We start from the raw sequence: 27055 nt of genomic DNA, 5'->3' as shown, positions 1-27055 counted from the left end.
CCTTTCCCTCTCCTGCTCCTGCTCCATCCCCCTCCCCCACTGCCCAGTGCCCCCAGGCACTTACTAGGCTGGTACTCTGTATTTCAGCCATGCCTCCGGCCTTGCTTTTTGCTAGTTATTTTGGAGATGAAGTGTAGCAACCTTTTTCTGTTTGAGGCTGGCCTCAAACCTAGATTTTTGCCTCCTGAGTATGTAGGATTATAGGTACAAGTGACTCAGCACCTGGCAGGAATATGTTTTTTAAAATAACACAAGACATAAAGTCTTGGGATTTTAGGCTCATCATGTAATCATCTGTAGTTGTTATCTACTTATACAACCTTATTGCTATGTTCACGAACTCCCTTTTCCTCCATCAGCATCTCCTCTGAGTCTTACATGTATAGCTCGCCGGTTTCCAGTCAATCACACAGTGTGCATTGGACAATGGCCCAGGTACTTACGCCATGGGGTACAGGAAGGGATGATTGAAAGCATGGTTTGGCATCCGGGTCACAGGCTCTTGTTGGTGGTTTAAATCACTAATGACTGGCTCAGCCAGTGGGAGTCCCAGATGGTGGGGAAAGTCACTTAACTTCTCCACCCCAGTTCTTTCATCTCTAACTCAGGCAGTCCCTAACCCCTAAGAGCCTTAGGAATCTTAGATGAGGTAATGCACACAAAGCTTGCCTAGAACTTAGCACAACCCAACAACTGTTAAGTCCTATGCGTCTTCAATGTTGTATGTGTTACATGGCCTTGGAAAATATAGCCTGTTGGGGGTTTTTAGCCTCCCCTGCTTTCCTGTCCTGCAGGAGAGATGGGAAAACATGCCCCCTGGGACGGGCCAAGAAGAGGAAAGGGCTGATGAATTGCCACCCAGCCCCCCTTTCATCAGAGGGACACACAGACAGTCCAGGAGCAAAGTCAGCACTAAGACTCATTTAATGGTGGCAATGAGCTGTTCTTTTAAATGGGTCGGAGGGCGGCGGAAGGGGAGGGATACGTGCACCTACATAGGGGCTGTGAATAGACGCCTGAGCTGTCCGTCAGGGTGGAGCTCCAAGGGATCTCCCTAAGGGGCGGCCCACATCATGGCCCTCAGGACCGCCTCTGGGTTCATCACCCGCAGCCATCTTGGCACACACGAGGTCTGAGGCTGGCGGTGGGGCTGGTTAGAGCCGCCTTTCTGGTTCCGGACCAGAAGGCAGGTGGGGCTACCAGCCACGCACCCTCAAGGCTGGGAAAAGAGGCTGTGCCAGCTAGAACTGCCTCGTAATGATGCAAGGCATCCGGGCAGGTGGGCCCCACATCTCCCCCTTTTGTTTTTTATTAATAGAGGAGGGGTACCAGGCTGGGAGTATGGGTGGAGGTTGTCTCTTCTGGGACTACTTCCTGCTGAAAAGGGGCGAAGTGGTCAGGGGTCTCTGATTCGTCATTTGGCCTGGTACTATCCGGTTTGGTTGGTAAAAGTCCTCATCATTTCCACAAGAATGCTTATCAGGGCCAATGGTGTCATGGTGTCCTCTGGCTATCTCCTGCATCTTGGACACATCAAGGAGTCCCTGAGGCTGGGGTCTTCAGGGTCCAGGTCTGCGCTGGGCACAGCAGTGTAGTAAGAGGATGGCCTTGAACTGCAAGTTCCCAGGTGGTGACCTCCATGAGGGATCTTATCCTGTTAAAATGGCCAGTATTTGTTTCACTGAAGCATGCAAAAGAACCTTTCCACCTGGGCTCTTCAGCTTTTTAAGTGGGAGCGGTAAGGACAGATTTCTACCATTTATACATAAATGCTTCTTATCACTTCCTGGATACTGGTAATCTGGCTACTCTCATCCTTGAGCTATCAATTTGGCTGCTCTTCATAGAGGGAATTTGTTTTCATGGTGATGCCAGATGCTACTACTCTTTTGTCATGTTGAATTTGAAAAGAAAAGAAACTTCTTTTCCTCTTTTAATTTTGCCTTCCCTCTGTCAAGATTCCCAGACTGAAGCTTGGAGCAAACTCAAACATCATCTAGATGGCGCATGAATTGTGGTGCTTAATAGTGTCCTTTTCTCTGCTGTACTTAATGTCGGTTTCCAAGATATGTAACTATGACAGAAAAATCAGTGTGGCCTGCAACCATGGGCCTGACCTCCTGTGTCAACAGGTTAAGGAGCAAGAGGCTGACCAGCCAGGCAGGGGCTTTGTGTGCTGCTTACACAGCTGGCTTGATTTGCTTTCTCCTTTAAACTCTGAAGAGACAAAGAAGCTAATGTGAGACACATGACAGGCTATACTCCCTTTTTGAAACATATCTTCAAGTGCAGAGAAGCAGGAGAGATGGCTTGTGGAATTTCAGAAGCTACCAAGAATAGCAAACATTTCTGTTAGTATCAGCAAGATGCATTTGGGTCAATATAGGACCACATAGGAATTTAAAATTCAGAAAAGAGAATATCGAAGGGCAAGTACAGATGAATGTAAGCAGGAAGTTTACTCACATTCAAAACCAAAGCGCTTATTGCCCAAACAGTACGTACAAAACTGTTAGTTGACTTACAGAGTTTTATCTTCAAACAAGCAAATAATATGAAACAGTTAACCAAATGTTAACCAAAAGTTAAACCAAATGCTGGTGGCTTATGTCTGTAATCTAGCTACTCAGGAGGCTGAAGATCACAGCTCAAAGGCACAGTCAGCAGGAAAGTCCCTGAGACTTATCTCCAATTAACCAGCAAAAAGTTGGAAGCAGAGCTATGGTTCCAATAATAGATTGCCAGCCTTGAGTGAAAAAGCCAAGCAAGAACAAGAGGCCAGCGCTGGGAGTATGGCCTACTGGCAAGAGTGTTTGCCTCCTACACATGAAGCTCTCGGTTCGATTCCCCAGCACCACATATATGGAAAACGGCCAGAAGGGGCGCTGTGGCTCAGGTGGCAGAGTGCTAGCCTTGAGCGGGAAGAAGCCAGGGACAGTCTCAGGCCCTGAGTCCAAGGCCCAGGACTGGCCAAAAAAAAAAAAAAAAAAAAAAAAGAACAAGAGGCCCTAGTTCAAGTCCCAGTACCAGAACAATAAAAATAAAAATTAAGCCCTCATCCTGAAGAAAAGTACAAAGGAACCTTCTTATTGGAAAAAGGGCAGCCTTACTGGGATTTGTTTTATATATTTATAGGCATTCTGGATGGAGGAGGCAGTGCAGTAACAAAAATAAAAAGGCAGAAAACTAAGGCTTTGATAATTGAATAACTTAATGTTTACCACAGTAATTAAGAATTCAAGAGCATATTTAAAGTTTTACTCTTGCTATAATCATTTTGGCCAAAATTTTCCAAATCATTTTTCCTATAAAAGTTTTCTTACCAGATCCCAAAGTATTCCTCAGACAATTAAGCTGGTGTTAATGCTCCCTTGCATAACCTAGTGTATCAAGCCAAGCTATTCTACTTCTGCTTTATTCCTTCAATTTTGCAGAAAAGTACACCTCTGATTTTGTACTGCAAGCTTTGGGCATGTCATACACTGAGCGTGTAAGGCTGAATAGTTGTTATTGCTGATAAGGTAGAAACATTCCCTCTCTTATCTCTACCGAACAATACTGTGCCTTAAATAGAGCTCAGAGCTCCAGCAGTACAACTCTGTCATTGCTGAGGTGGGGAAAATGCGTCCTCTTCCCCTCCGCCCCCCACCCCCCCTCCCGAGGCATTAAGGTTCCAAGCCTCACAGAGCAAGGTGAGGACTAGAAATTAACTGTGCTCAGCTGCTCTCTCTGCCAAAGCATGCAGCCAGTCTACTGCCACTTCACACGCTCTTTCTAGACCTCTTCAGCCAGATTTCTCTTTAGTTACTGTTACCTGACACTTTGGTAAACAGAACCTGCCTCCTTCCCTCCCTCCCCCAGCTCCGGAGATTGATCTCAGAACTCTGTTTGCTAGCTCATAGTTGGTACTCTTCCACTTGAGCCACACTTCACTTCCACATTTTGCTGGCTATTTTAGAGAGAGAGAATCTCACAGAATTTTCTGCCTGGGCTGGCTTTAAAACTGTGTTTGTAAGATTCCAATCTCCTGAGTAGCTAGGATTACAGGCCTGAGCAGTCAGTGGCCAACTTGGGTCACCCTTTCTGGAAAATAGCTTCCTACTTCACTTGTCCTCATTTGATGTATTCTTCATAGTTGTCTAAGAGCCTTGGTCAGAGTCTATGCATTTGTTGCAAAAAGTTGACATGACATGCAAATTTTGAAAAGATTTTTTTGGAATTCTCATTCCTCAGTTTACCAGCACAGAGAGATTAAATAGTTTGATGAAAGTTACACATATGTGCAGATCTAGGATTCAACCAGGATCCAGCACTCAGTATTGTCAGTGCTAGGACTAATTTTGAAATTTTACTGTTCATTTACTATAGTTTTGCACATCAAGATGCTGTAGATTAATATTTCAGTTAATTTGTTCTAAAACAAATTATTTAGCCTTGTTAATATTATCAGTATGCACTGTCACCAACCTTGCAGAACAAATAACATAACTGGATTTGGGGCAGTATTGAATTTTATATTGAGAATCCAAGTTAATGTGGAAAATCTTTGGGTATTTCTCTTGTTCTAGAGAGGATTTAAGGCAATCAGGGAAATGAAATGTGGAAAAAGTTAAGAGGTCACAGGGGAGGTTTTGATTAACTGGTCCTCTCATCAGATTCTTAGGGATGGTCCTGAAATGATAGAGTGTTTCAGTAATAGAGATGTGAAGTGGAGAGTTGGTAATCAACTCTAGGTGAATACTGAAACAGTAATTGAAAATACTGCCAATGCAGGTGTTCTGGGTCTTTCTCCAGCTACCCTGCAAAAGATACCTGGCTGTATGTGAAAGGTCTTAAAAGTACAAAACAGAATGAGTACCAGACAATCTGCAGATACTGTGCTTGTTGCCAGCTATTACTCAATAGATTTTCCCTGTTCTCTTCTGATCCTGGAGTCTATTTATCACAGACAGTTGGGAAAACATCTTGTGTGAATGACATCTTAGCCTTACAAAATTAAATTATTAATTGATTACGATGGCCGTAAATTACTTCCTTCATCCACGGTGATATTTCTCTGATTTTAAAGAATAATAGTAATATTAATGTTTAGTGTTATTATAATATTTGGGTGCTTTTGAAGAAATCTCTATTTTTGAGTTATGTGATAGCTAAGAATTGTGTGTGTGTCCATCTGTGATTTTTGCTGAGGATAAACCCAAGGTCTTATCCTTGTTAGAAGAGTGATCTACCATTTAGCTATATTCTCTGCCCCTCTATTTTAAAAAAAATTTTTGTTTCATAAAATGTCTTTTTGTTTCTTTCTTTATTGAAAGGAAAATTAAGGTATGAAAATTAGAATATTTTTGACAGTTCACTTTCCACTAAATTGCTACTGCATTATGCTTTGAAATAAATGCTGTTAAAGATGTTATTTCATGGCAAAGAATTTTTTCAGCATTATTTAGTGAGACTTATTTACACAGTGTTAATAACAATTTTTTAAAAAATATTAGTTTTTTTAATGTGGTGCCAAGGAATTGAATACTCTACCACATTCCTCTAGCCACATTCCTTGCCCCTATAATAAAAATCTTCATTTTCTCAGTAGGTATTTGGCTGTGGAGTGTTTTATTCTCCAGTGACATTTTATGATATAAGGGTATTAAAGTTACTATGTTCTCACTTGGATTATTCATGAGGACACATTTTCATACTGGAGAAATAAGTCCAAACATGAATGTTCTAGTTTTGTTTCAGTTCCCCCCCCCTTTAATTGTACAAGATAGCTGAAAACATGCATTTATTGAGGAAGATAATTTCCTGCACCTGTTACCAATATTTTCTTATATGACTTGGCAACTTTTTTTTTTAAGAAAGTTTCTGTAAATTTTTTTTAAGGTCTGTAGAAGGGATGTCCCTCATGCTTGGTAGGCAAACTGTCCACCACTTAAGCACAGCTGTTTTCTTAAATTGTTCTTTTTGCCTCAAAAATAATTTTATTGTTATTATTAAAGTATTGTATAGAGGGTTTACCATTTCATAAGTCAGGTAATGAGTACATTTCTTTCTTTCTTTTTTTTTTTTTTTGACCATGTTATCCCTTCCTTTGCTTTCTCCCTTCCCTACCCACAAGTTACAGGGTTCATTTTCCACAGTGTATACTGAAAGTATTTGTTCACCCTTTCTCTCCCTTTCTCAACGCCCCCCCCCAAAAAAAACAACAAAACACAACCAAACAGAGACCTCTTCAATTGTTCTTTAACTAGGGTCTTAGGTTTTTGCTTGACTTGCCGCAGTCATGATCCACCTAACTTATACCTCCCACGTTGCTTCGATGACTGGGGTAAATAGCTACAACCCTGCTGGTTTGTTTCAATGGAGTCTTGCTAATTTTTGGCCTGGAACTACAATCCTTATCTCTGCCTCCTTGGTAATTGAGATTGTAGGCATGAGCCACCATGGTCTCAGCTTCAGAATAAGGACATTTTAACAACTATATTTTAATTAAAGTTGTGGCTAGAAACTAAATGTCCCAATTGAGTTGTGGAGTGTATTAGTATTATTGAAGAACTTGGTCTGCAGCAAGTTCTGTTATTGGCACATTCAGCTTCCCTCTGGCCTGACCTTTTATCCAAGAGTTAATCTGTCATTTCCTAGGTTTTCTTGCTACTAGAGTGCAGTGTGTTACATAAGCTCTATTAACAGACTCACTCACTGAATTTGGATGCTCAACTGACGCATGTTAGGCAGAAGCTGAAGAAGTGGTTTGAATCTCCTGGTAAGCCCTTCAGCTTGATTTACACTCTGGGAATGGCTTTAGGAGATGCCTCCAGACTCCAGACTCGTGCGCCATCGGTAATGACCAGCAGGTGGCAGCAGCACCAGTGTTTTACTGCAACATACTGGTTGAGTAAAAGGTGAACTTATCTCTGGACAGAATTCCTAATAGCTTTGAGTGCACTTTTCTTGCTTCATGTAAAGTGGATTGTTATCTGCTTCTAAGTGCCTTTGTGTTCACATTTAAAAATCTCTATCTGTCTTGGTTCAATGACCAGATAATCTTACCCTGAATACTGATATTAGGTCTTTTCTTTTTTAGAGAATAAATCAATTTTATTTGAATTAAATTCAAGTTATTTCTTTAATTTTTTTATTGCTTTAAGTAGTTGACAAGGGAGGTGCCATGAACATTCCCCTGCCCCTTTGACCCATGTTAGAATTTCCTTACGTGATTTTTCTAAAAAATTATGCAGTATGTTAGTGTCATTTGAGTAAAAGTCAGCATTTAAAATGAATATGGAGGGGCTGGGGATATGGCCTAGTGGCAAGAGTGCCTGCCTCATATCCATGAGGCCCTGGGTTCAATTCCCCAGCACCACATATACAGAAAATGGCCAGAAGTGGCGCTGTGGCTCAAGTGGCAGAGTGCTAGCCTTGAGCAAAAAGAAGCCAGGGACAGTGCTCAGGCCCTGAGTCCAAGCCCCAGGACTGCCCCCCTCCAAAAAAATGAATATGAAAGCCAGGCACTGGTGGCTCATGCTTGAAATACTAGTTACTCAGAAAGCTGACATATGATGAATGCACTTTGAAGCAAACCTGGGCAGGAAAGTCCTTGAGACTCTTGCCATCAATTCACCACCACCACCACCACCAAAAAAAAAAGAAAAAAGACATGTAAAGCTGGGTTTCAGTGGTAGAGCTCTAACCTAAGCAAGAAATCCCAGGGAAAGTACTCAGGCCCTGAGTTCAGGTCCCAAGACCTGTGCGTCTATGTGTATGTGTGTAAACTTCCTATGCTACTGTTATTTTTCATTCATGGGTTTTGCTCATGAGCATACAACTTCTACTAAGTACTTCTAGAAGAAAGGCATTCTGATCACGTCATTCACCATTGCAGTGATTACTGGTATGCGCTTGGAACAGAGGAAGCATCTCAGAGAGGCAGAAACACCAGGCACATCTACAGGTCATCTGGAGATCCGTGTGGGGGCATACTTGAAGCTCCATTCCTTCTTCCTCACCATTAGTTCACCTTGGTCTTAAATCAGTGGTCTGTTTTTGCAACTGTTTCCCTTCTAGGGTTGTTTTGTTGTTGTTGTTTTTTTAAAGACACAGACCACCACTTGTCCACCAAACCTGTATGTTCAATTGTTACTAGCCAAATGAAGTCGGGCGCCTGTGGCTTGACAGGCAGAGCTCACCACTGTCTCTGACTTAACCTTTAACAGCTGTAACTCTCACTACCATCTCCGTGAACTCATGAGACTATCTGAGGAGTCATCAGCTCAGCTGTGTTCAAGGCTGGCACAGCTTCTAACTCCCAAGACCACACTGCCTCAGCTGGTGTGGTACAGCCGGATGAGTGCACATGCCCTGCCAGCAACCTCTGTGAAAGTAGAATCCGAAGACAGAGCTCAGTTCCCTTCACAGTCAGACTTTCCAGTGGAAACAGATGAAGCACCAGGGGCATGCAAATGAGGACTCAACATCCTCACCAAGTTCACCCTGGGCACCAGCTTTGCAAATGCTCACCCCGGTGCTGGGCCTGGGAGCAAGAGAGACTGGCAAGGCAGCCTTCCCTGAGGCACCATCTTCTTATTAGAAATATTGTTGGGAATGTATTAATATTGGGAATATCTCAGTATTCTTTATACCAGAGTGGCTTGGTTTCTTTTTCCTGCCTTTACCCCTGCTCTTTTGTTGCCTTAGAATGTTTCATGGGGCTGGGGATATGGCCTAGTGGCAAGAGTGCTTGCCTCGTATACATGAAGCCCTGTGTTCGATTCCCCAGTACCACATATATAGAAAAGGCCAGAAGTGGCGCTGTGGCTCAAGTGGTAGAGTGCTAGCCTTGAGCAGAAAGAAGCCTACGTTAGAGGTAAGCACTCTATACATTAAAATGTCCCACAATCGCATTTTATTGAATCTGTCTTCTATCCGATGGAATGTTCCACAGATAAGGATACCTTGCTTATTCATCCATTGTGTCATTTCACCAACAAACTTACTAGCATCGCCAAAGCCAGTGTAGGTTCACTTTGCGTCTCCTTGGAGCCCAGGGCCTCGTGTGGGAGGAGCTGTCATCCTGGCTGGCATCCTAATGGAGTGTGAGTGTGTTAGCCACACTCCTGGGGTGAGGGCCTGCAGGAAGAAGGTAAAGAAAGGAATCCTAAGACAGAGTCTTCATCGCGGTATCTGCAGAGCCTTAGAGCATTGCTTGGCGGATTGAGGCAAGGCTACAAGTGACTGAAGTGACTTGAAATGACTTTGATTCCAGCTAAAAGTTCGCCACCAGGCCAAGAGCCTGCAAATGCTTTCACATGGTCTGTGTTAGTGCCAGAATAAGAACTTTCGGTCCTCTAGAGCTGACTATTTTAAACTCTTCTTTATTTCCTCGCTGTAATTCATAAATTTTATGAAGTAACGTTAGTTGGATGCCAGTGAGTCATGGTTTCTGACATAGGCTTTGGGCAGTGTGTTTAGTGAGACATTTAGTCACTTGACAGATCACAACACAAGAACAGGTAGTAGTGCCATGAAGGAGAAGTGCAGATTTCAGTTAGTGCGAATGACAGATGGGGTGAACAGAGTCAAGGGGCTAGGAGAGATTCGCTGTTGTGATGAAATGGCAAATGGATCCCAAAGCTGATGGGAAAAGCATGGGTGAACGTCCATCCTCTGCCTCCAGCTTCACCTAGCAACACAAAGGCCTTTTTCTCCCATTAACTCTTTCTTCTCCCTTTGTCCACCCCATCTGCAATCAATCATTCGATTGCCAGTTCCAGCACACAGGGAAGCTATTGAGCAAGTTTCCTGCATTCATGAATATACATTAGGTGAACATAGCCACACTGTGTGTGAAAGTTTTTGTTTAGGTAGTTGCAAGCTGTGGCTTTGGGGAAATTTTCACAGAGGTGAAAAAGGAATTCCTGGCACTGTGAAACAATTGCTTCTAACTTCTCCAGACTCCTTCTTTGACCTCATCCATTTCTGTGAGTATTCGCTGTTGTCACGTTGTCGATTTTACCGCGCACCGGGGTTGGCATTGTGCAGTGTGAATGGTGAGGATCGCAGGACCTTCCAGAAGCACCTGAGAGGGAGGTACACATGAAATAAATCCTTTACACAGGGTGGACATTGTGGGTGTGAGAGCACAGATAGGTTGAGGGAAGCACTGCTTAGGAAAGCATTGCTGGGGAGAATGGGAGGGAGCCCACATCCAGATTGGGCAGTGGAGACAAGTTCTAGAAACCTCCTTTGATCCCTGTGGGAATCTTCTGAACCACCATCCCCCATGCCATTTGCATAGACCTGAGAAGAATCTGCAGGCGGCTGCTGAAAGCACCCTGTCATGTTTTTGGGACACTACACATTGGAGTTCTCTATGAATGAGGCATTCACGTTGCCATTCAACAGGTCTTATTTGGGGTGCATTCTAAGTCAGATTATACAAGAAGCTATTTGTGGCATCCAGCAGCTGCAAAAAGAAGAGGCTGGTTTTTTTTTTTTTTTTTAAGAGTGTGTGTGGGGAGCATGGAATGGATGGCGTGAGACAGTTCCAGGGAAGCCAGAGTTCAGGATGTAGAGTTATCTTGTTGAGGAGGAGTTGCAGTTGCGTTCACTAAGAGAGAGAAAGGCAAGTTGCTGAGAAGTGAATTTTATTCCATTTCAACGTGGGGCATCTTGCTGGCGTGCACTGAGCGTGGCCTCTCTGGGATCCCTTCTGACCATGAATGCAATATATTGTCTGCAGTCGGCGACTGATTCCTCTCTCCAGTGGGGTGCCGTGGGTGAGTATCTCTCTCCAGAAAGCAGCTCTGACAATTCAATTCCCATCAGATTAAAGACCGCTGTGCATAAACATCTAGCATGAAGCCACTTTTGGTATAGCCTAATGATATTTAATTAAGCTTGGTTTGCAAATAAAAATTGATTGTGGCAGCCTTATTTAAACTTTTTTCTCCCATTGCTGGGATCAATAGAAAAGTGTTCTATTACTGAACTTGTCTCCATTTATACCCTCTACCAAAGTGTGAATAAAATCCACTACTTCCCACTATTTATCATCTAATGATTTAGATGCCTTGCTGCATACAAACAGATGCTTCAGATAAGCTGATGAAACTGGATCTATGTGACTCTCCTGAGGGCTGTTATAGAGAACCTACAGAGAATTGGGAGAACAGTCTGTCACTCTAAGATCTTTTTGTTTCTTTTCTCCCCCAAATATCTTACTTCCTTTTTATTCTGGTTCAAGGATTGATTGCTGTGTGTTCACTGATGATCAGCTTCTTAGTGGGTTTTTCTTTTTGTTGTTTGTTTGTTCTTCATCGTTTTTCATCAGTGAATAGCCAGGCACAAAGGCACAGCACTATAACCCAGTACTCTGGAGACTGAGGCAGGAGATTCTCAAGGCCATCCAGTGGCTACATACATATTGAGACCTAAAAAAGAAAAAGAGAAGAAAAGCAGTGGCCTGAATGATAAACTACACACCCTGTCTTTATCATTCCATACTTCATATTTTAGGTTTATAATACTGTTCATATACGAGGAAGACTTCAAACTTTAATCTTTCCTAATATTGTTTTGATAAGGTGGGGAAAAAATTCTACCGTATCTATTACTTTTTCTGTTTTCTATTTTCTACCTCCATGACACAGACGGGCCAACCTTTTCATTTGCAAGTTCAGTGGCGATTACCCAGTATTAATGTTATTGTTTTGATTACCATCACAGGTTCTGGGTGGGTCTAATTAGGTGGCCTCTGTAATCAACGTGCCCACCCCACCCCCCAGCTGTGCCCTGATTGCTCTCGAGTAACTGGGAGTGCCAGCCAGCATGGAGGTATGGTGGTGGTGTCAGGTCAGAAATGTACATTGTGAAATCTTTGCTCTATAAATGGATTTGCTAGAGTTTAGAGATACCGAACAGTAGCTCTCCAGTCAATAATCAGTGTTGTTACTTTTGCCACTTGCTCTCATTTGTTGGTGACTTAACTGAAAATTCTGTTATCGTTCTGAATTATGAAGTAAAATTAGGGAAAGAATATGAAAAATCCAGTTTATAGGAAGGTTTTATTTACCTAAATAGTCCTTGACTGGCTGGATTTAATAAAAGAAAGGTCTATATGACCTGGATAGATTCCAAATATCCTTCATGCTGGGCTGACCTTTGCCCTCCTGTGTGGCCTCCAGTGTAATTGCAAAGCCTTCGCTGCACTCATCTTAATAAAGAGCTATGCTTCTCTTTTCCATGAATTCTGCTGCCTCTGTTTATTACTTTAGGAAAGTGTAAATTAAAAACATAACAATATCCAATACGAATCAGATAACTATTCTCTTATCCCAGCTTAATCTTTACCATTACTAGAAAACCCATTGCAGTTGGAGATTTAAATCCAGGCTTTGCTGTCCATTCATCAGCACACCAAAATGGCCGTGTTAATTTGTCTCATCATCATTTCACATGTGAACCAGCTGTTCTCTGAAGCAGCAGATTGCAGCAGCTTATGAATTGCAGCATGCATCTTAACCAGATGTGAAACAAAACAATCCATAACATGAAATGGAGAAAAGAAAGCTTTATCATATTATTCAAATGGTCAGAACACAACTCCCCCTTGATTACTTACTTCATTACATAGTTAGCTATAGAAGGTGGAGGAGAGGCTCAATGGTAGAGGACTCGCTTAGCATGCTTGAGGCTCTGGGTTTGATAACCTGCACCACAAAAATAAAACTAGGTATTCCCCCTTTCTGTAAGTATTTATACTTATAGATCATTAGTTGGGAAGAAATTTAGGCAACAATGAATCTGATTTTCCTTCAGTCATTTAAAACGAACTATTTTATCTGTTCTTAAGCATGATTTCAGAATCATCTCAAATAAAATCTACATTAGATACTTTTTGGGTTTTATATTTATGTAGTATATCTCCTTTTTCTTAGCTCTTACCATTCCATTAAATGTTGATGCTTGATTGAGAAATGTTTGATGGTAGCTCAAAGGGACTTCCTTAACCTTGCAGCTTCCTTGCAGATGCTAAGATAGTTTATGGATATTCACAAGAGTTTCTGGAGATACTATATTAACATAGTTCAAATTGAGGCTCAGAGGACACCCAAAAATCATAGCATATGCCCTTTCTCTGATGGGAGAAGACAAATACATTCTTAAAGAATGTGCTAAGTGGGAGGCTTTCCAAGATTTGTGACAGCAGTATTTCCTTTACCTGAGCCACAGTGTCCCCTGCAGGTGGCGACATTCTACTCTATTTTGTCTTCTGATCATTTTATGAAGTCTTCCTTTGCTTCCCACCCCTCCCCCCCTTTTTCCTCTATATAGCACATTTTTCTGCAGATCCCTTGTAGGTTTGGTAATACAGTCAGCCAAAGCAGGCCTTAATATTAACCAATTCTAAAATTACAAGAGTACTCAGAGCATTTTAGCTAATCACATGACTTTTTAAAAAAAAGTTGGAACTCTAGAATCATTATATTATACTTTGGCTTTTTGTTCCACAGCATGAGTTTCTTTTTTGTTCCCAAAAGATTTTAAAAGAAGAGTTACATCCATTTTTTTTCTTTACACATTTTAAGATTCATTTCCCTTCAGCTATTTTTGTTATGAGCATATAACTATATTAAAATTAAATAGCACAGAAAGTATATTTAAATATTCAAGTAATTGGAAATTATTTGCTTCTATATAACCCTATATAATATACATCCTGAGAATGAAATGAGTTAGTTTTACAGTTGGGCTCACTGCTACGTAGCTGTACTCACAAACAGTATTTCTGTCCTGAACTGAGCCTTTATTCACCTAGTGCAGGCCTTGTAGGATAAATTAGATGAATCAGTACTAATTGGGTGGATGGATTAGAGCTATACAGCATCATAAAGAATAATTGATTCAAGCACAAGAGGCTTAGAGTTAATGACATTTTCCTTCTCCTTGTGCAAGACAGACAGTCCACTTTTGAGGAAATTATTGAAATAAAATGGACTTCTTTAAAAAAAGAGTTCTTAAAGCGGTGTCAAGGAATGCTTCTTAAAGAATGTTAACACTTGAATTACAGCTTGAAAAATGAATAGAGCCAGGCCATGTCAGGGATCAAGCATCCACGTGGATTAAGAGAGGTGCAGAGACAGAGGCAGGCGCAAATGTGGCTTTTCCACTCCCCAAATGTGGCTTTGCCCCTTCCCAGTGCAGGCAGCACATCGCCCAGTGTATTCAGAAATGGAGCCCAAGCTTGGTGTAGCACACCTGTAATTGCAGGATAAAGCAAGAAGAGTTCAAGTTTTATGTCAGTCTGGGAAACAGAGCCAGACTTTCTAAAAATAAAAATAAAAAATCAAACCAGTGTGGAGAGGGGAAGAGGTTTTGTTGTGCAGACAACAAAACCAAACCAAACCTGGGAGTGTAAGAGGGAGACTTGGCTCAGATGTGAAGTAGCGTGATCTTCTGTAGGTTATTTACTTGTAAAATGAAGGATAGCATGGACCTTCCTTGGGATTCTCTCTTTTTTTTTCGAGGAGGGGGGGTGCCTTCGAAAGCTCCCTTTTTTTCATTTCCTGTGCTGTATCCTTACTCACCCACCATTATCTTACTTCTGTCAGCGCCAGTCCTCTTCTCTTGTGAGAACAGTCTTCCATCATCCCATTCCCACCCAGTTCCAGATACTCTGCACCCTTCCATCCCAGCAGGTGTTGCTGAACTCTCAGTGCTGGGTCAGCTCAGATTCCTTTGTGTTTTGGACTTTTGATTCAGGTTTCTATTTTTCACAGCATGGTTTTTGACTGCTTTGCCTTTCATTTGTTCCACATTTGTCAGATGAATATTGGGGCTTGACTCAACTAGCCACAGTGACAGCAGAGGTTTTGAAATGGGCTGAGCAGATGGTAGTAGTTGTGTTGGATTAAATTATTAAGTAGGATCCACAGCAGAATTCAACACATGGAGACTGAAAGGTATTTCATCGCATCAGAATGAACTGGCAGAATGGGCACCAGATCAAGTTCCTTCTAAAGAACAGATACGCTATCCTCTCTGAAGGCCTCTCTTTGTGCCTCCAGCCAGCCTTACCCCATTATGATAGAGATTTCCATTTGTCTTTTTCAATACAGCATGCAACTTGTCATTAAAAATTAATTCCAAAGCAGAAGGAAGAGCAGATCATTATACCGATGAAGTTCTAGAATATTGGTGATTTTTTAAGTGCATTTATGAAATAATGTGATTTGTGGAACAATTAAAAGAATTCCTTGTCAAACACATGATTTTATGTTGTGAACAGTGTCTCTCCAATATCATCTAAACATTCATGTTAAGTAAATGATGTTAGTTTTTAGCATTTTCTATAATCTTACTATTAAGCCTGTACCTCTTAATTTATTTTATTGATCCAGAGGTCTCATACTGTTGGATGATTCCTGAAGCTTCCAACGAGCCTGAAAAGCACAAGAATAAGTAAATGTGTCTAAGGAATTAAAGTATTTCAGCCATACATAAAGATGAGTAGATCTGAATTAGTCATATACAGTCTTCTATTTTAGATGTTAAACTTGATGGTTAAAAATAGCCTAAAACAGATTAACAAGCAGTAATGGTACCACTTATTGATATGATTGGGCTACGGAATCTTTTCTTTAAAGAGCTCAACTTCTGAGAAGTATTTGACCAAATCTCTAATGGGTCTGATTTCCGTTTCTTCCTTTCCTGACTCTGACAACCAGAGTGATCTTGATTTTATATATATATATTTTTTTCTTTTACAGTTGATCAAAATGTGTGTGTATAATATGATACAACCATGCCTCAGTTTTGCATGTAACTTTTGTTGGTAGAATATCTAATCATTCTTCTTTTTAAATCGGTGTTGGTTGCTTAGCAGTGTTAACATTTTGGGATTCCAAGTAAAGACTTTATGTTCCACTGGTTTAATGTACCAAGGAACCTATAGTTGTATGAAAATGCAGATGTGTAGGAGGGCAGGTCAGGGGATGGTGGCTACTTGTAGAAGTTCTACAAGTTTTTGTAGCTCTGCTCTTAAGATGCTTTTAGGTTTCAGAAGACAATCTGACATCTGTTGCCACAAAGCTGATATCAGAGTCATTTATTGAATTGTTAAACGGAATTGTTAATTTCCTTTTTACTTGTACTTGGGATGGATCCAGACAGCACTCTATGTATATGAAAGCAGTCACACCCTTAGCCTTTATCTTTTATACTTTATACCTTAAATACAAGCGGTTCCTCAAACATTTGAAAAGTTTTGTGTCCCTAGTCTGAAATAAATGCTTCAGACTAGAAGTATTGCAGATTTCTAAGATTTTCTTTAATTTTTGAAATACCTGCATATAAAATGAAATATCATGGGGTAGGACCCAATTTGGAACACGAAATTCCTTTATACTTCATATATACTACATTCACGTAGTCTGAAGGTAACTTGAGATAGTATCTTTTATGCACCTGTATTTCGACCTTGACCTACCTCACGAGGTCAGGTGTAGAATTTCCCACTTGTGACATTCTACGAGGTACTCAAAAGCTTCAGATTTTGATTTTAGATATCTGAATTAGGGTGCTCAATTTAGTTCAGTCTGTACGGTTGCACTAAGGCCCTCCTGTAACACCACTATCTATTTAGATAGCCATGGTCCTCTTGTTTTTTTGCTCCAACTCCTATTTAAGCCTATACCCACCCCTGATGACAAAGCCCTGCAGCTCTGCCCTGTCCCAGCCTTATCACTATCCCCACTGTGCTCTTCAGGAGCTCCACGCAGCGTGCATAGATCTCTGTGTGTCCCATGGATGTGCCCTCCCTCCCTCCTCCCTTCCTCCCTTCCTTCCTTCCTTTCCCAGAGACCCCGCTCCGCTGTTCAGTAGCACCCCTTCCTCTTTTAAATGAACTAAGTATGCATCACCATTTTCCCCAGGAACGTCATAGTCTTCCCAGACTTACTTATTGCACTATCATTTTAATCATTTTTTTGGGGGGTGGATTGTGGACTCCCTAAGATCATTTTTTTTTTGGTGGGAGAGATTTGCTGGGGATTGAACCCAGAGTCTTGTACATGCTGAACAAATGTTCCATAGAACCTCATCCCTGGCCCTGTTTCTTTTTTTTTTCAGGCAGCCTTTACTAAGTAGCCTGGGACTTACTGTATAACCTAGGGTGGCCTGGAACTCTTTCTAATGCCTCAGCCTTCCAAGTGTTGGGGTTATAGATGTACACCACTTTACCTACCCTGGTTAACCATGTTTGAATCACTTTTAACCTGGACACCTAACATAGGCAGCTAATAAATTCTCAAGTCAATGACTAGTTTGTGGTGTATTGGATAAATGCCGAGGAGTGGTCATAGGAAAGCCTTGTGAGGAACCTCCATACTGCTTTCCTGAGTGGTTGAACAAGTCTAAACTCCCACCAATAGTGTTGTAAGGTTTCCCAAAATGTTAATCCCCGCCAGCATCTGTTGTTATTAATTTTCTTGATAATTGCCATTCTAACTGGGGTGAAGTGGAATGTCAATGTTTGGTTTACATTTCTTCTATGGCCAGAGAGGTTGAACATCTTTTCATGTGTCTATTGGCCATTTTTACTGCTTCTGAAAAGTCTCTCTTTAAGTCTTTGGCCAATTTATTTTTGAGGTTGTCTTTGAGGATTTTGGGTTGTCTTTGAAGATTAGCTGGGGGGGGGGTAGTTTTTGAGCCCTAAGTATATCTTAGATAGGAGGCCCTTGTCTGATGCATGGCTAGCGAAGCTCTTCTGCTATTCTGTGGGCTTTCTGTTTATTTTGCTAGCTATGTCCTTTACCATGCAGAAACTCTGTAGCTTGATGCAATTCCATTTATCTACTCCTTCTTTGATTTGTTGTGATTCTGGGTCTTTACTTAGGAAGTTGTGCCTGTGCCAAGGAGCGCTAGTGTTTCCCCTATCCCTTCCTGTAATATTTTCATGGTATTTGGCCTTCCATTGAGGTCTTTGATCCATGTGGAATTGGTTCTGGTGCAGGGTGTATATAAGGATCTAGCTTATTCTGCCAGTACCATTTGTTGAAGAGGCTGTTTTTTCTTCTATCCTGTGTTTTTGGCTCCCTTATCAGTATTGGGTGGCTATAGGTCTGTGGGTTCATTTCTGTGTCTTCTGTTCCATTGGTCTTTAGGTCTGTTCTTGTGCCAGTACCAAGCTATTTTTATCTTACAGCTTTGTAATAGAGTTTGAAGTTTGGTGTTAATATTCCTCTAGTACTGTTTTTTCCGGCTAAGGATTGTTTTCATTATTCAGGGTCTCCTATTATTTCACATGAATTTTTGGATTGCTTCCTCTATGTCACTGAAGAATGTTGTTGGGATTTTGATAAGTCTTACATTGAATATGTAGCTAGGTTTGGGCAGTATTGCCATTTTCACAATGTTATTTTCCCATTTCACTCATAATATCTAAATCTCTCATACACGTATAGTTTATTGTCAAATATAAGCTCCTTGAGGCCAGGATCTCACCTGTTGGGCTCAACGATGTGTCCTGGCACTTACTAGGTGCTCAGTATTTACCCTTTTAATGAACACATTTGTATTGCCTGCCATTGTTGTGTGTGTGAAAGGCTATTTATTGGCTGTGCAGTAAAGAGTATATTCAGGGTTTGTTTTCTCACAGAGCATTTCTGTTTTCAATTGGAAATGTGTGCATGGCGACACTTAACCTGAAGCTAGTATATTGTGAATAGGGTATTGCTGCCCAGATCTCTACCTGTCTCTAACACAGTGAGCTGAGTGAGGTCACTCTTGCTGATAAACTTGTTTTCCTAAGGGGAACTTTGCTCACAATTTAAGGCAGCTATATAATCTGGTTTACAGGCTTAGTTGTTACTCATTTGCCATTGAGTAATGCAATTACTTTGAAGTTAAACTACGTAAAGGATGAAAGAACACAAGTTGGAAATCTGTAATAATATGTATACTAATATGTGTGCATTTTCTTTTTTTGTATGTTCGTATGCTTTTGTTTCAAAAAATAAGCTTAAGGGAATAAAAAAGATGTGAGGAGGCATCATTCTGAAGCTGTCCCTAGAGGGAGCCCCTTATGTAAATTCTATTCTTTGACTAAAAGCCTTTGTTATAAACTAAATGTTTTGAATTAGTGGATTATTACATTTTTCCATCCAGTTACAAGTCTGGCCCAAAGCTATGAAATAAGAGGGCCTCTAAATTGTTTCAAAAAGTGCTTTGCCATGAAGTGGAGCTGGTGTAAGACGTGAGAAGGTTTTCCTTTGTCTTCTTTCAAATTTCCTGATGTGTAGTCTTTGTGATTTTTTTTTTTTGCTCCCTTTCCTCCTGGAATTTATTTTTTCCAGTGCTTATGTATACCCCATTTCTGATTTGTCTTATCAGAATTTGTCTTTCCCTAGTTCTCCGTGGACAAAGGATCCAGAACTCAGTAGAATATATTTAAGTTGAAGAGTAACCTAAATAATGTTTATTTGAGACTGCCATGCAGCTATTGTGGAATTGTTAAAACCAGGTGCTTAGGTCATAATTACTCATAATTACATTCCAAGTAAAAGTTAAAGTGATTAGGCCTGCTTAGTTTTTCATTTGAAGTCCGGGAAGTTGTGTTCTTTGTTTTTGTGCTTTAAATAGAGTTGTGGCAGCTAGATGCAAATGGACCACACTTTGGTTGGCACAATGCTGATTTCCAAACTCTGGCCATGAGTTAAGAAGACAGGAGCCCTCATTTGCATAAAAATGCAACCAAGTCATCACTCTCAACCCCTTAGAGTGTCTAAAGTTTTACTACTTAGAAATGTTCCTTTGGTGTCAGAGGCAGAGCCTGGGGGTGTGGTCAGGAAACAATGGTTTGGTTCTTGTTTCCCCTGTATGGGTTCACATCCTATATACCGAGAATTAATGAGAGTCAAAGAACCAACAAGGAATTGCTGTCAGACTTGTTGGCTCCTGTAAAAAGCTCTGGATGTTCGCAGAGGCCTAGAGAGAATGGGGAACACATTTGTTTCATCTTGACTTCTGTAGAGGAAAATCCGCAGTATTTTTGTGCACTCCATAGAAACTTGTGATCTGTGCAGGGAAAAATGGAATGAATGAGCACCGAGGCAGAAAGCCTGATGTGGCTCTCATGCAAATGAGGACTGTGATTGGCTTTCTCTTTCCCAGCCTGCTGTCACTGGCTGCTCCAAGCCTTGAAGATTAGGTTTCAGTGGGAGTTTTTCAGGTTCAAGGATTGTTAATGGTTTGCAACTGCCTGACAGTAAACTCCACCTCAGAGTTACTGTAGTCACGGCGACCAACAAGACCGAAAGAAAGAGGAAGAGTGCAGTTTGCCACCTGCCTGTGGCACGGACCTTTTAATGTGACTTAAATTTCTAACTCCTATGTAGCTGTCCTAGAAATGGTGGTGTTCATTAATGCAAAGATTAAGTCCTTCATTAAACTTTTTAAGAAGAAAAGTAAGTAGCTCCTTTTCTCCCCCACTGACTCTGTGTGTGTGTGTGTGTGTGTGTGTGTGTGTGTGTGTGTGTGTTTTGTGCCCCTTCATCCTTCAGAGTGACAGATTTAGTGTGTGGAACAGTGAAATTGGCCTGAGTAAAACTTCCTGGTCTTCCCACTCAGTTGCAGAAATACCTCAAAGTTTTGTAACTCTAGGAGAGTATTATGTGTGGGTTTTTTTTTTAAATTATGTGTGTTTAGCATGTCTTATTTATTTATGGTTGAGATTTAAAGTGACTTCACTCTTGTACTTCTCCAAAGCAGTCTTTAAAGGAAAGGAAAAAAAAATCCATTTTGTGCTTTGTTTGCTTTGGTATATGTTGTTTCTTATTCTCTGTACAGTGTGTCATTTTCTTTATTCTGTAGCCGAGGTGTAGTAACATTTGTGCAATGAGCCACATACTTTTGGTGGAGAGGATACCCCCCACCTCCCTGGGGAACTCTCAGTTATATGGATTTAAGAGCCCGAGGACAAACTGTCTGGACTGATCAGTGATTGTTGTAAAGTATTGAGCTTTTGTGGTAGTTTCATTGTGTACATTCATTGAATTTTGTTAATGTAGGTACTTTTTCGTTCCATTAGGATATAATTTTTTTAACAGTGACATGGCTTTGTTTTTACCTGCTTATTGGCTTATTTCAGTTTAGCAGAGTTTAGTTTTTGGATCAATGACTTACCTGGGATAAATGTGTGCAGGGGTAGGCTCTCTGACAAATGGAGCTTTGGAGAAGGCAACAAAGAACAGCACTCTGGGCTCACTTTCAGTGTCTCTTTAGCTCCCAGGCTGCCTTTGGAGGGACTGATAGAAATCTGTTGGCAAGAGCGAGGTCCACTGGGGAAGAGACAACAACCCTTTCAGAGGTCCCAGTCAGTGACTGCACAGGGCTGATGATGATGCGATTACACGGGCTCAGATGCCATTGCGTGGATTTGATTTGTGATTGTCAAAGACGGAAAGTTTCGATGTTTAACCTAGAAGGTGTGGAAATGAAGTCTTTCAAATAACAGGACACTATCCTAAAGCATTATAATGAACTGTAGGTGTGCTTGGGAGAGAGGGCCCATGAGTGCTTTGACTGTGTGCTAGATTCTTTGACCCATGCATGAAAACTTAGTTAGATCATTTGAATTTTTATATATTCAGGTGAAAGTCAGTAAGCATCATGAAAACACTTGTTTAACAGGAAAGTATGTGGCATAATAGCTGCTGGGTTTCTTTGTTGCTTCTTATAAATATTATAGTGAGAAAGCTGATAGGGCATTTCTGTTTATAACTTGATGTCTAGTTCTCTATATTTATTTCCTGTTTAGCAATTTGTGGAGACGGTAGAATCCTGTTAGAAACCTCTTCAGAATCCTAGGAGTTTAATATGTGGAAGTGAAAGGAAGCAAGGTTTATGAGATGGTTTATGGGGACGGGGGCAAGAGAGGGCTGAGAAAGGCACGTCCTTATTAGAGATGGCTCCCAAGTTAGGAGCTCCTTCAGAATATGATCACTGTCCCTGCCCTAACCGTGCTCTATGTGAGTCAGTTCATGAGTAAGTCCATTTGGTCTTTATAATAGTCCTAGTAACTATGCTATGGGGTATGTGTAGTTCATTTTAAACACATTCAAGTGGATTCAATAGTTCATGCATGCTTTTTCATTTGACTTTGAAAACACATTATAAAATCGAGTGCCCAGGTATATGTTCTGTTTTAGGAAAAGGGCATTTGCAGTGAAGACTGCCTCTGACACTTTTAAAGCCTGCTGCAATTACAGGAGTTTAGTCTCTCACCTTAAATAAATGCCTAGAGACCAGATTGTATATTTCTCTTGTCTTTCCTTTGCCTGAGTTATGTGGCAGATAGATAGAAAGTATTAACAAGTTGCTGATGAATTTTGGTGCTCTTTGCTTTATTTTAGGCCCCACTTTAACTCCAGCTTAGGTGTGTCTTCAAGAAAAATGAAACAGAAATCCCAAGCCAGGGGAAGATTAAGGGATTGTTTTAGACTTGTTTCATCATTTTAGGATTATGGGTTATTTTCTTCTATAATGTTTTGGACTCTTTCATGCTAGGAAAATTACATTGAACTGGATTGTGTTGGAAAAAGTTAGTTGCATTATAGTCATTTGTCTGTCATATAGTCATTTGTTGTTGTTGGTGGTGGTGGGTCTTGGGGCTTGAACTCCTGGCCTGGGTGCTGTGCTTGAGCTCTTCAGCTCAAGGCTAGTGCTCTACCACTTGAGCCACAGCACCACATCCAGTTTTCTGGCTGGTTTATTGGAGATAAGAGTCTTTCCTGCCTGGCTTTGAACCAAGTTCTTCAGCTCTCAGCCTCCTGAGTAGCTAGGATTATAGCTGTGAGCCACCAGAACCCCAGCTGTTGGTTTTTGTGCTGTGATACTTGGGCTTGAAATCAGGCCCTCAAGCTTTTCCTTTTTTTTTTTTTTTCTCCCCTATACAAGGTTGGTACTCTACTGCTTGAGCCACAGCTCCACTTCTAGCTTTTTGCAAATTAATTGGAGATAAGACTTTACAACTGGCTTCAAACTGGCTTCAAACTGTGATCCTCAGATCTCAGCCTCCTGAGTAGCTAAGAATATAGGTGTGAGCCACCAGTACCTGGCTTGTGATTTTTAAAGAACACTTTTAATATGAAAGTATTTCATGAAACCAAGAAATGAGAGAAAAGTTTATGGTCTTCCCGTCTACTAAATATGCCATCTTAATGTTTTAACTGAATTTTTATGCTATTTTAAGTTTCTAAATTGGGTTTATTACATGGTGTTTTTAAATAATGCTATAGAAGGGAAAGATTTGACCTTCACACCCCTTGGAAGGAGATTTGTTTCTGTCAGGACAAAAAATATTTGATGATGCAAAGGTATTATAAATTTGAATGAAAGATATCATTTGCCTCTATGGAGTCATATTGGAATGGAAGATGTCTAGCAATTTTGTTGATCATTGTTCTGTTGTGGTAATGGGAGGAAGATGGAAAGTGCTGGGGAGTCATCTACCGATCAGACAATTCTATGAAACAATGTGGTGAATGTGGACCTTTTCCTTTGCAGACAGAACACGCTAGTTAAGACCCCTGGAGTCTAAGATTAAATCTCATTACATTTTTGCCCCGTCTCCTTACTCTAATTGAACCGTGGCTGACTTAGACAGCAAGACCTGCCTTATCTAGATGTAGTGCATTTGGAGCCAATGAAGCTTGGTCTCGTACCTGACTTTGCTCTTTCTTTCTGCAGCTGTTTCCAACCTAGATGAGGAGAGTCGGTGGGCAGTGCACTACACTGCTCCATGGCACCAGCAGGAGAATGTGTTCCTTCCCACCACGAGACCCCCCTGTGTGGAGGACCTGCACCGCCAAGCCAAGCTCAACCTCAAATCAGTGTTGAGGGGTAAGAGACCGCTCACTCCCTCTGATCTTGTTCTATTAGTACTGTTAGAATTGGCGGCATCTTTTTGATCTGTAAAAAGTCTGTTGACATTTGATGTTTTCATAAATATGACCTAATACATACCCAAAATGTTCTGGTCCCTAAAGGAACCTGCCTGTTTGTAGATATGCAAATCTCTCTTCAAAGAATGCGCTACTGATCAGGAGCCTTTCAGCAAGTTTAAACCAGCAGTACTAGTCCAAGCCAAATAAACCCCTCCCGACCTGGGATATTTTGCCAGGGCCTTAAAAAAAACCAACAACATAAAACACCATTGTAAGTATGGAAAGCATATCTGTTAAAGGCAATACTTTTTAGCAGTTTGTTCTCTTTAGTTCAATTTAGTTAAAAAAGGACCTGTGTGTATGTAAACTGGTTTGTCTTATAGGAACTTGGGTAGCATCCAGCTGGCCTCTTCTAAGTGTAGGTTGTTGGTAGATGGTCAGTGGTCAGAGGAAAGTGCAGGAGTAGATTCCTGTAGCTAGTGCAAAACTCCCATCACTTCAACTTACTGTTGTGTTGGAAAGGAATGTGCCAAAGGAAGACTTCCTTCCTGAAGGTGGGGGTAGGGGTGGGGTGGAGGATCCAAAATGAAAGAAGCTACTTAAAAATACAGATTTTCCCAGAAGACAGCAAATCCTGAAGATGTTGCTCCTATCAGATTTCACCTACTATGCAATATTTGGAATATAAGTGTACAATATATTTGGTCATCTGAAATTTAATTAAACTGAGCATTCATTATTTTATACAGTTAAGACTTAAATCTAGGAACAATTGCCATTCAAGGAAAACACAGCACAAAGACTTTCTGATTTAAATGGAAATTTTTACATGCATATTGATCATTTATTAAGTGATCATTCTTTAATGTCTTATAGCAATTATTACTAATTCACATTTATCAAACACTTACCTATGATACTAGGTAGTAGTCTAAGCCTGTTACATATAGTATTTCATTTAATTCCCACAATAATGTGATTGCATACTTTTTAATTATGCCTAGCTGGAGAAATAGAGACATACAGATTCTAAAGTTGTAGACAACCACAGGGTTAGCAGGAGATCCAAAACTTAAATTTGTATAGTCTATACCTTTAGAACTCAAATCTTATCTCCTGCACTAAATCATTTTTAACAACTTTTGACTGGAAATTTATTTTTCTTGTGGAAGTTCAAAATATAGAGGCTGGGCCCAGCTGTCAAAGGACCTTTCCCCCACCCTCTCTCTCTTTGCCAGTCCTGGGGGCTTGAACTCAAGCCTGGGCACTGTCCCTGAGCTCCTTTTGCTCAAGGGTAGCACTCTACAACTTGAGCCACAGCACCACTTCCACTTCCAGCTTAATTAGAGATAAAAGTTTCACAGATTTTCCTGCCTGAGCTGGCTTCAAACTGCAATCTTAGATCTCAGCCTCTGAAGTAGCTAAGATTATAATCCAGAGCCACTGGTGCCCAGCTAAGGATCTTAAACCTTGAAACTATAATGCAAATCACGATATGAGAAGTACTTGGGAGATGTATCAGAAATTATCATATGGGAATTAAAGAAAGTGCATAATTTTTGGTTTGAAGGAAGGCAGGATAGCTACCAATAGATCCACCATAGTGTCATCATAAAACCACATGAACATTGTAAATCAGCGTTCAGTGTTTTCCCTTCTTTTAATTTTTGTAATGCACAGATTATGTCTTATATATTACTTTCCCTTGTATCTTATCACATATTTAGCTTCAGTTTCTCCAAAAACAAGGGCATTATGGATTATTGGATTATGCTTTTTATTTAGCCTGAGCAACCTATATGTTTAACTACATTGTATCCATTTTCTATATGTATACAACCTATATGTATAACTACATTGTATCCATTTTCTTCTGAACCCTTCAGTTCCCATCACTGTATCTGTAGTAAACTTCAGTGAGGATGTGTCTGCAGATAGCTAGCTCACCTTCCTCTACCACAGAGTGAATACGAATGCAGAATGGCACTGTTCCCAGAACAAATCCCGGAGATGGCTGCCCTGTTCTGCAGTAGCAAAGTGCTGCATGGTCTGGCTTGTAGAAAGCACATTTGTGGAAGTATGTGTGAGGCTGAATATTCAAGCCCAGCTCTAGGTTGATCCCGCTCCAGGAAATTGTGCTTCATGTGTTTTCAAATTCCACACCAGCGCTTTTATGCCTATAGAAGATTAAACACTGGTCTATAGACTTCTCTGCTTTTGTTTTCTTCTTGATTAGTGAGTACCTCATGTGAAATGCCAAACACTGGCTTTGTCTTAACTCGAATTTCATTTTTGAAAACATATATGCTTTTGTAATTGGTTTAATGCCCTAAGAGGGTTTATTAAACAGTACTAATGAAATGAATAACTTTGGAAAATTCTCAGAGCTCAACTTAAGTCTAGATTTTAAAAATAGTTATAAAGTTTGAGATCTTAAGTCTAGATTTTAGAAATAATTACAAAGGTGGAGATGAATAATAACTTTTATGAACAAGCATGGGAAAGATGAAATAAGAAAAAGGATCTAATGTGCTTTTGTTACTCATTATTACTTTTAATCACTTTCAATCAGAACTGCATGTCCCACTTCCTCCACGTTTTCTTAGCAACCCAAGGTAAACACAACAGGAGTGCTGAGTATCTATTGCCTGCTTTCCCATGCAGATTAAAAATGAATCAACAGGCCAGGTGCTAGTGGCTCAAATTTTTAATCTTAGTTACTCAGGAGGCTGAGATCTGAGGATTAAGTTTCAAAGCCAGTCCAGGAAGGAAGGTTCTTGAGACGTTTATCCCAATTAACTAGCAAAAAGCCAGAAGTAGAGCTTTGGCTCAGGTTGTAGAGTGCTAGCCTTGAGCAGGAAAGCTCAGGGACAGTGCCAGGCCCTGGCACATAAGCAGATAAACAAAGCATTCAGTCTGAAAGATGCACGCTATTGAGAAATAGTGTTACATAGGGAGTCAGTTTAAGTTAACACAGCTTCAGTGTTCTTTACTTGAACATATAGAATCATACAGTGAATACTCGATTTTGTTTATACTTAGTTACTGTTTCACAGGAATTTTTGCTGTGGCCTTGTCCATAATTTCAAGAAAAGGATTACTTTTTTATTCTAAAC

General features: G+C 40.7%; 1 protein-coding gene across 8 annotated transcripts in view; it reads left to right on the top strand.

The window, feature by feature from the left end:
- Positions 1-27055, top strand: part of Nhsl1 (NHS like 1) — a 201651-nt gene that overhangs the window by 127356 nt on the left and 47240 nt on the right. For 7 of the 8 annotated variants that reach the window (XR_007212127.1, XM_048354178.1, XM_048354176.1 and 4 more), the window contains exon 2: positions 23743-23895. Coding sequence is in view for 7 of the 8 variants with exons in the window: in XM_048354178.1 (XP_048210135.1) it covers positions 23743-23895 (153 nt within the window). In the remaining variant the exon portion in view is untranslated. Of the gene's footprint in view, positions 1-19821; positions 20460-23742; positions 23896-27055 lie in introns of those variants that run through there. The other variant, XM_048354180.1, reaches the window with a different exon arrangement.

Source organism: Perognathus longimembris, chromosome 9 (genome assembly GCF_023159225.1).
Source record: "Perognathus longimembris pacificus isolate PPM17 chromosome 9, ASM2315922v1, whole genome shotgun sequence".
NCBI classification, from domain to species: domain Eukaryota; kingdom Metazoa; phylum Chordata; class Mammalia; order Rodentia; family Heteromyidae; genus Perognathus; species Perognathus longimembris.
Note: the sequence above shows the minus strand (reverse complement) of the source record. Positions and strands in the feature narration are given on the sequence as shown.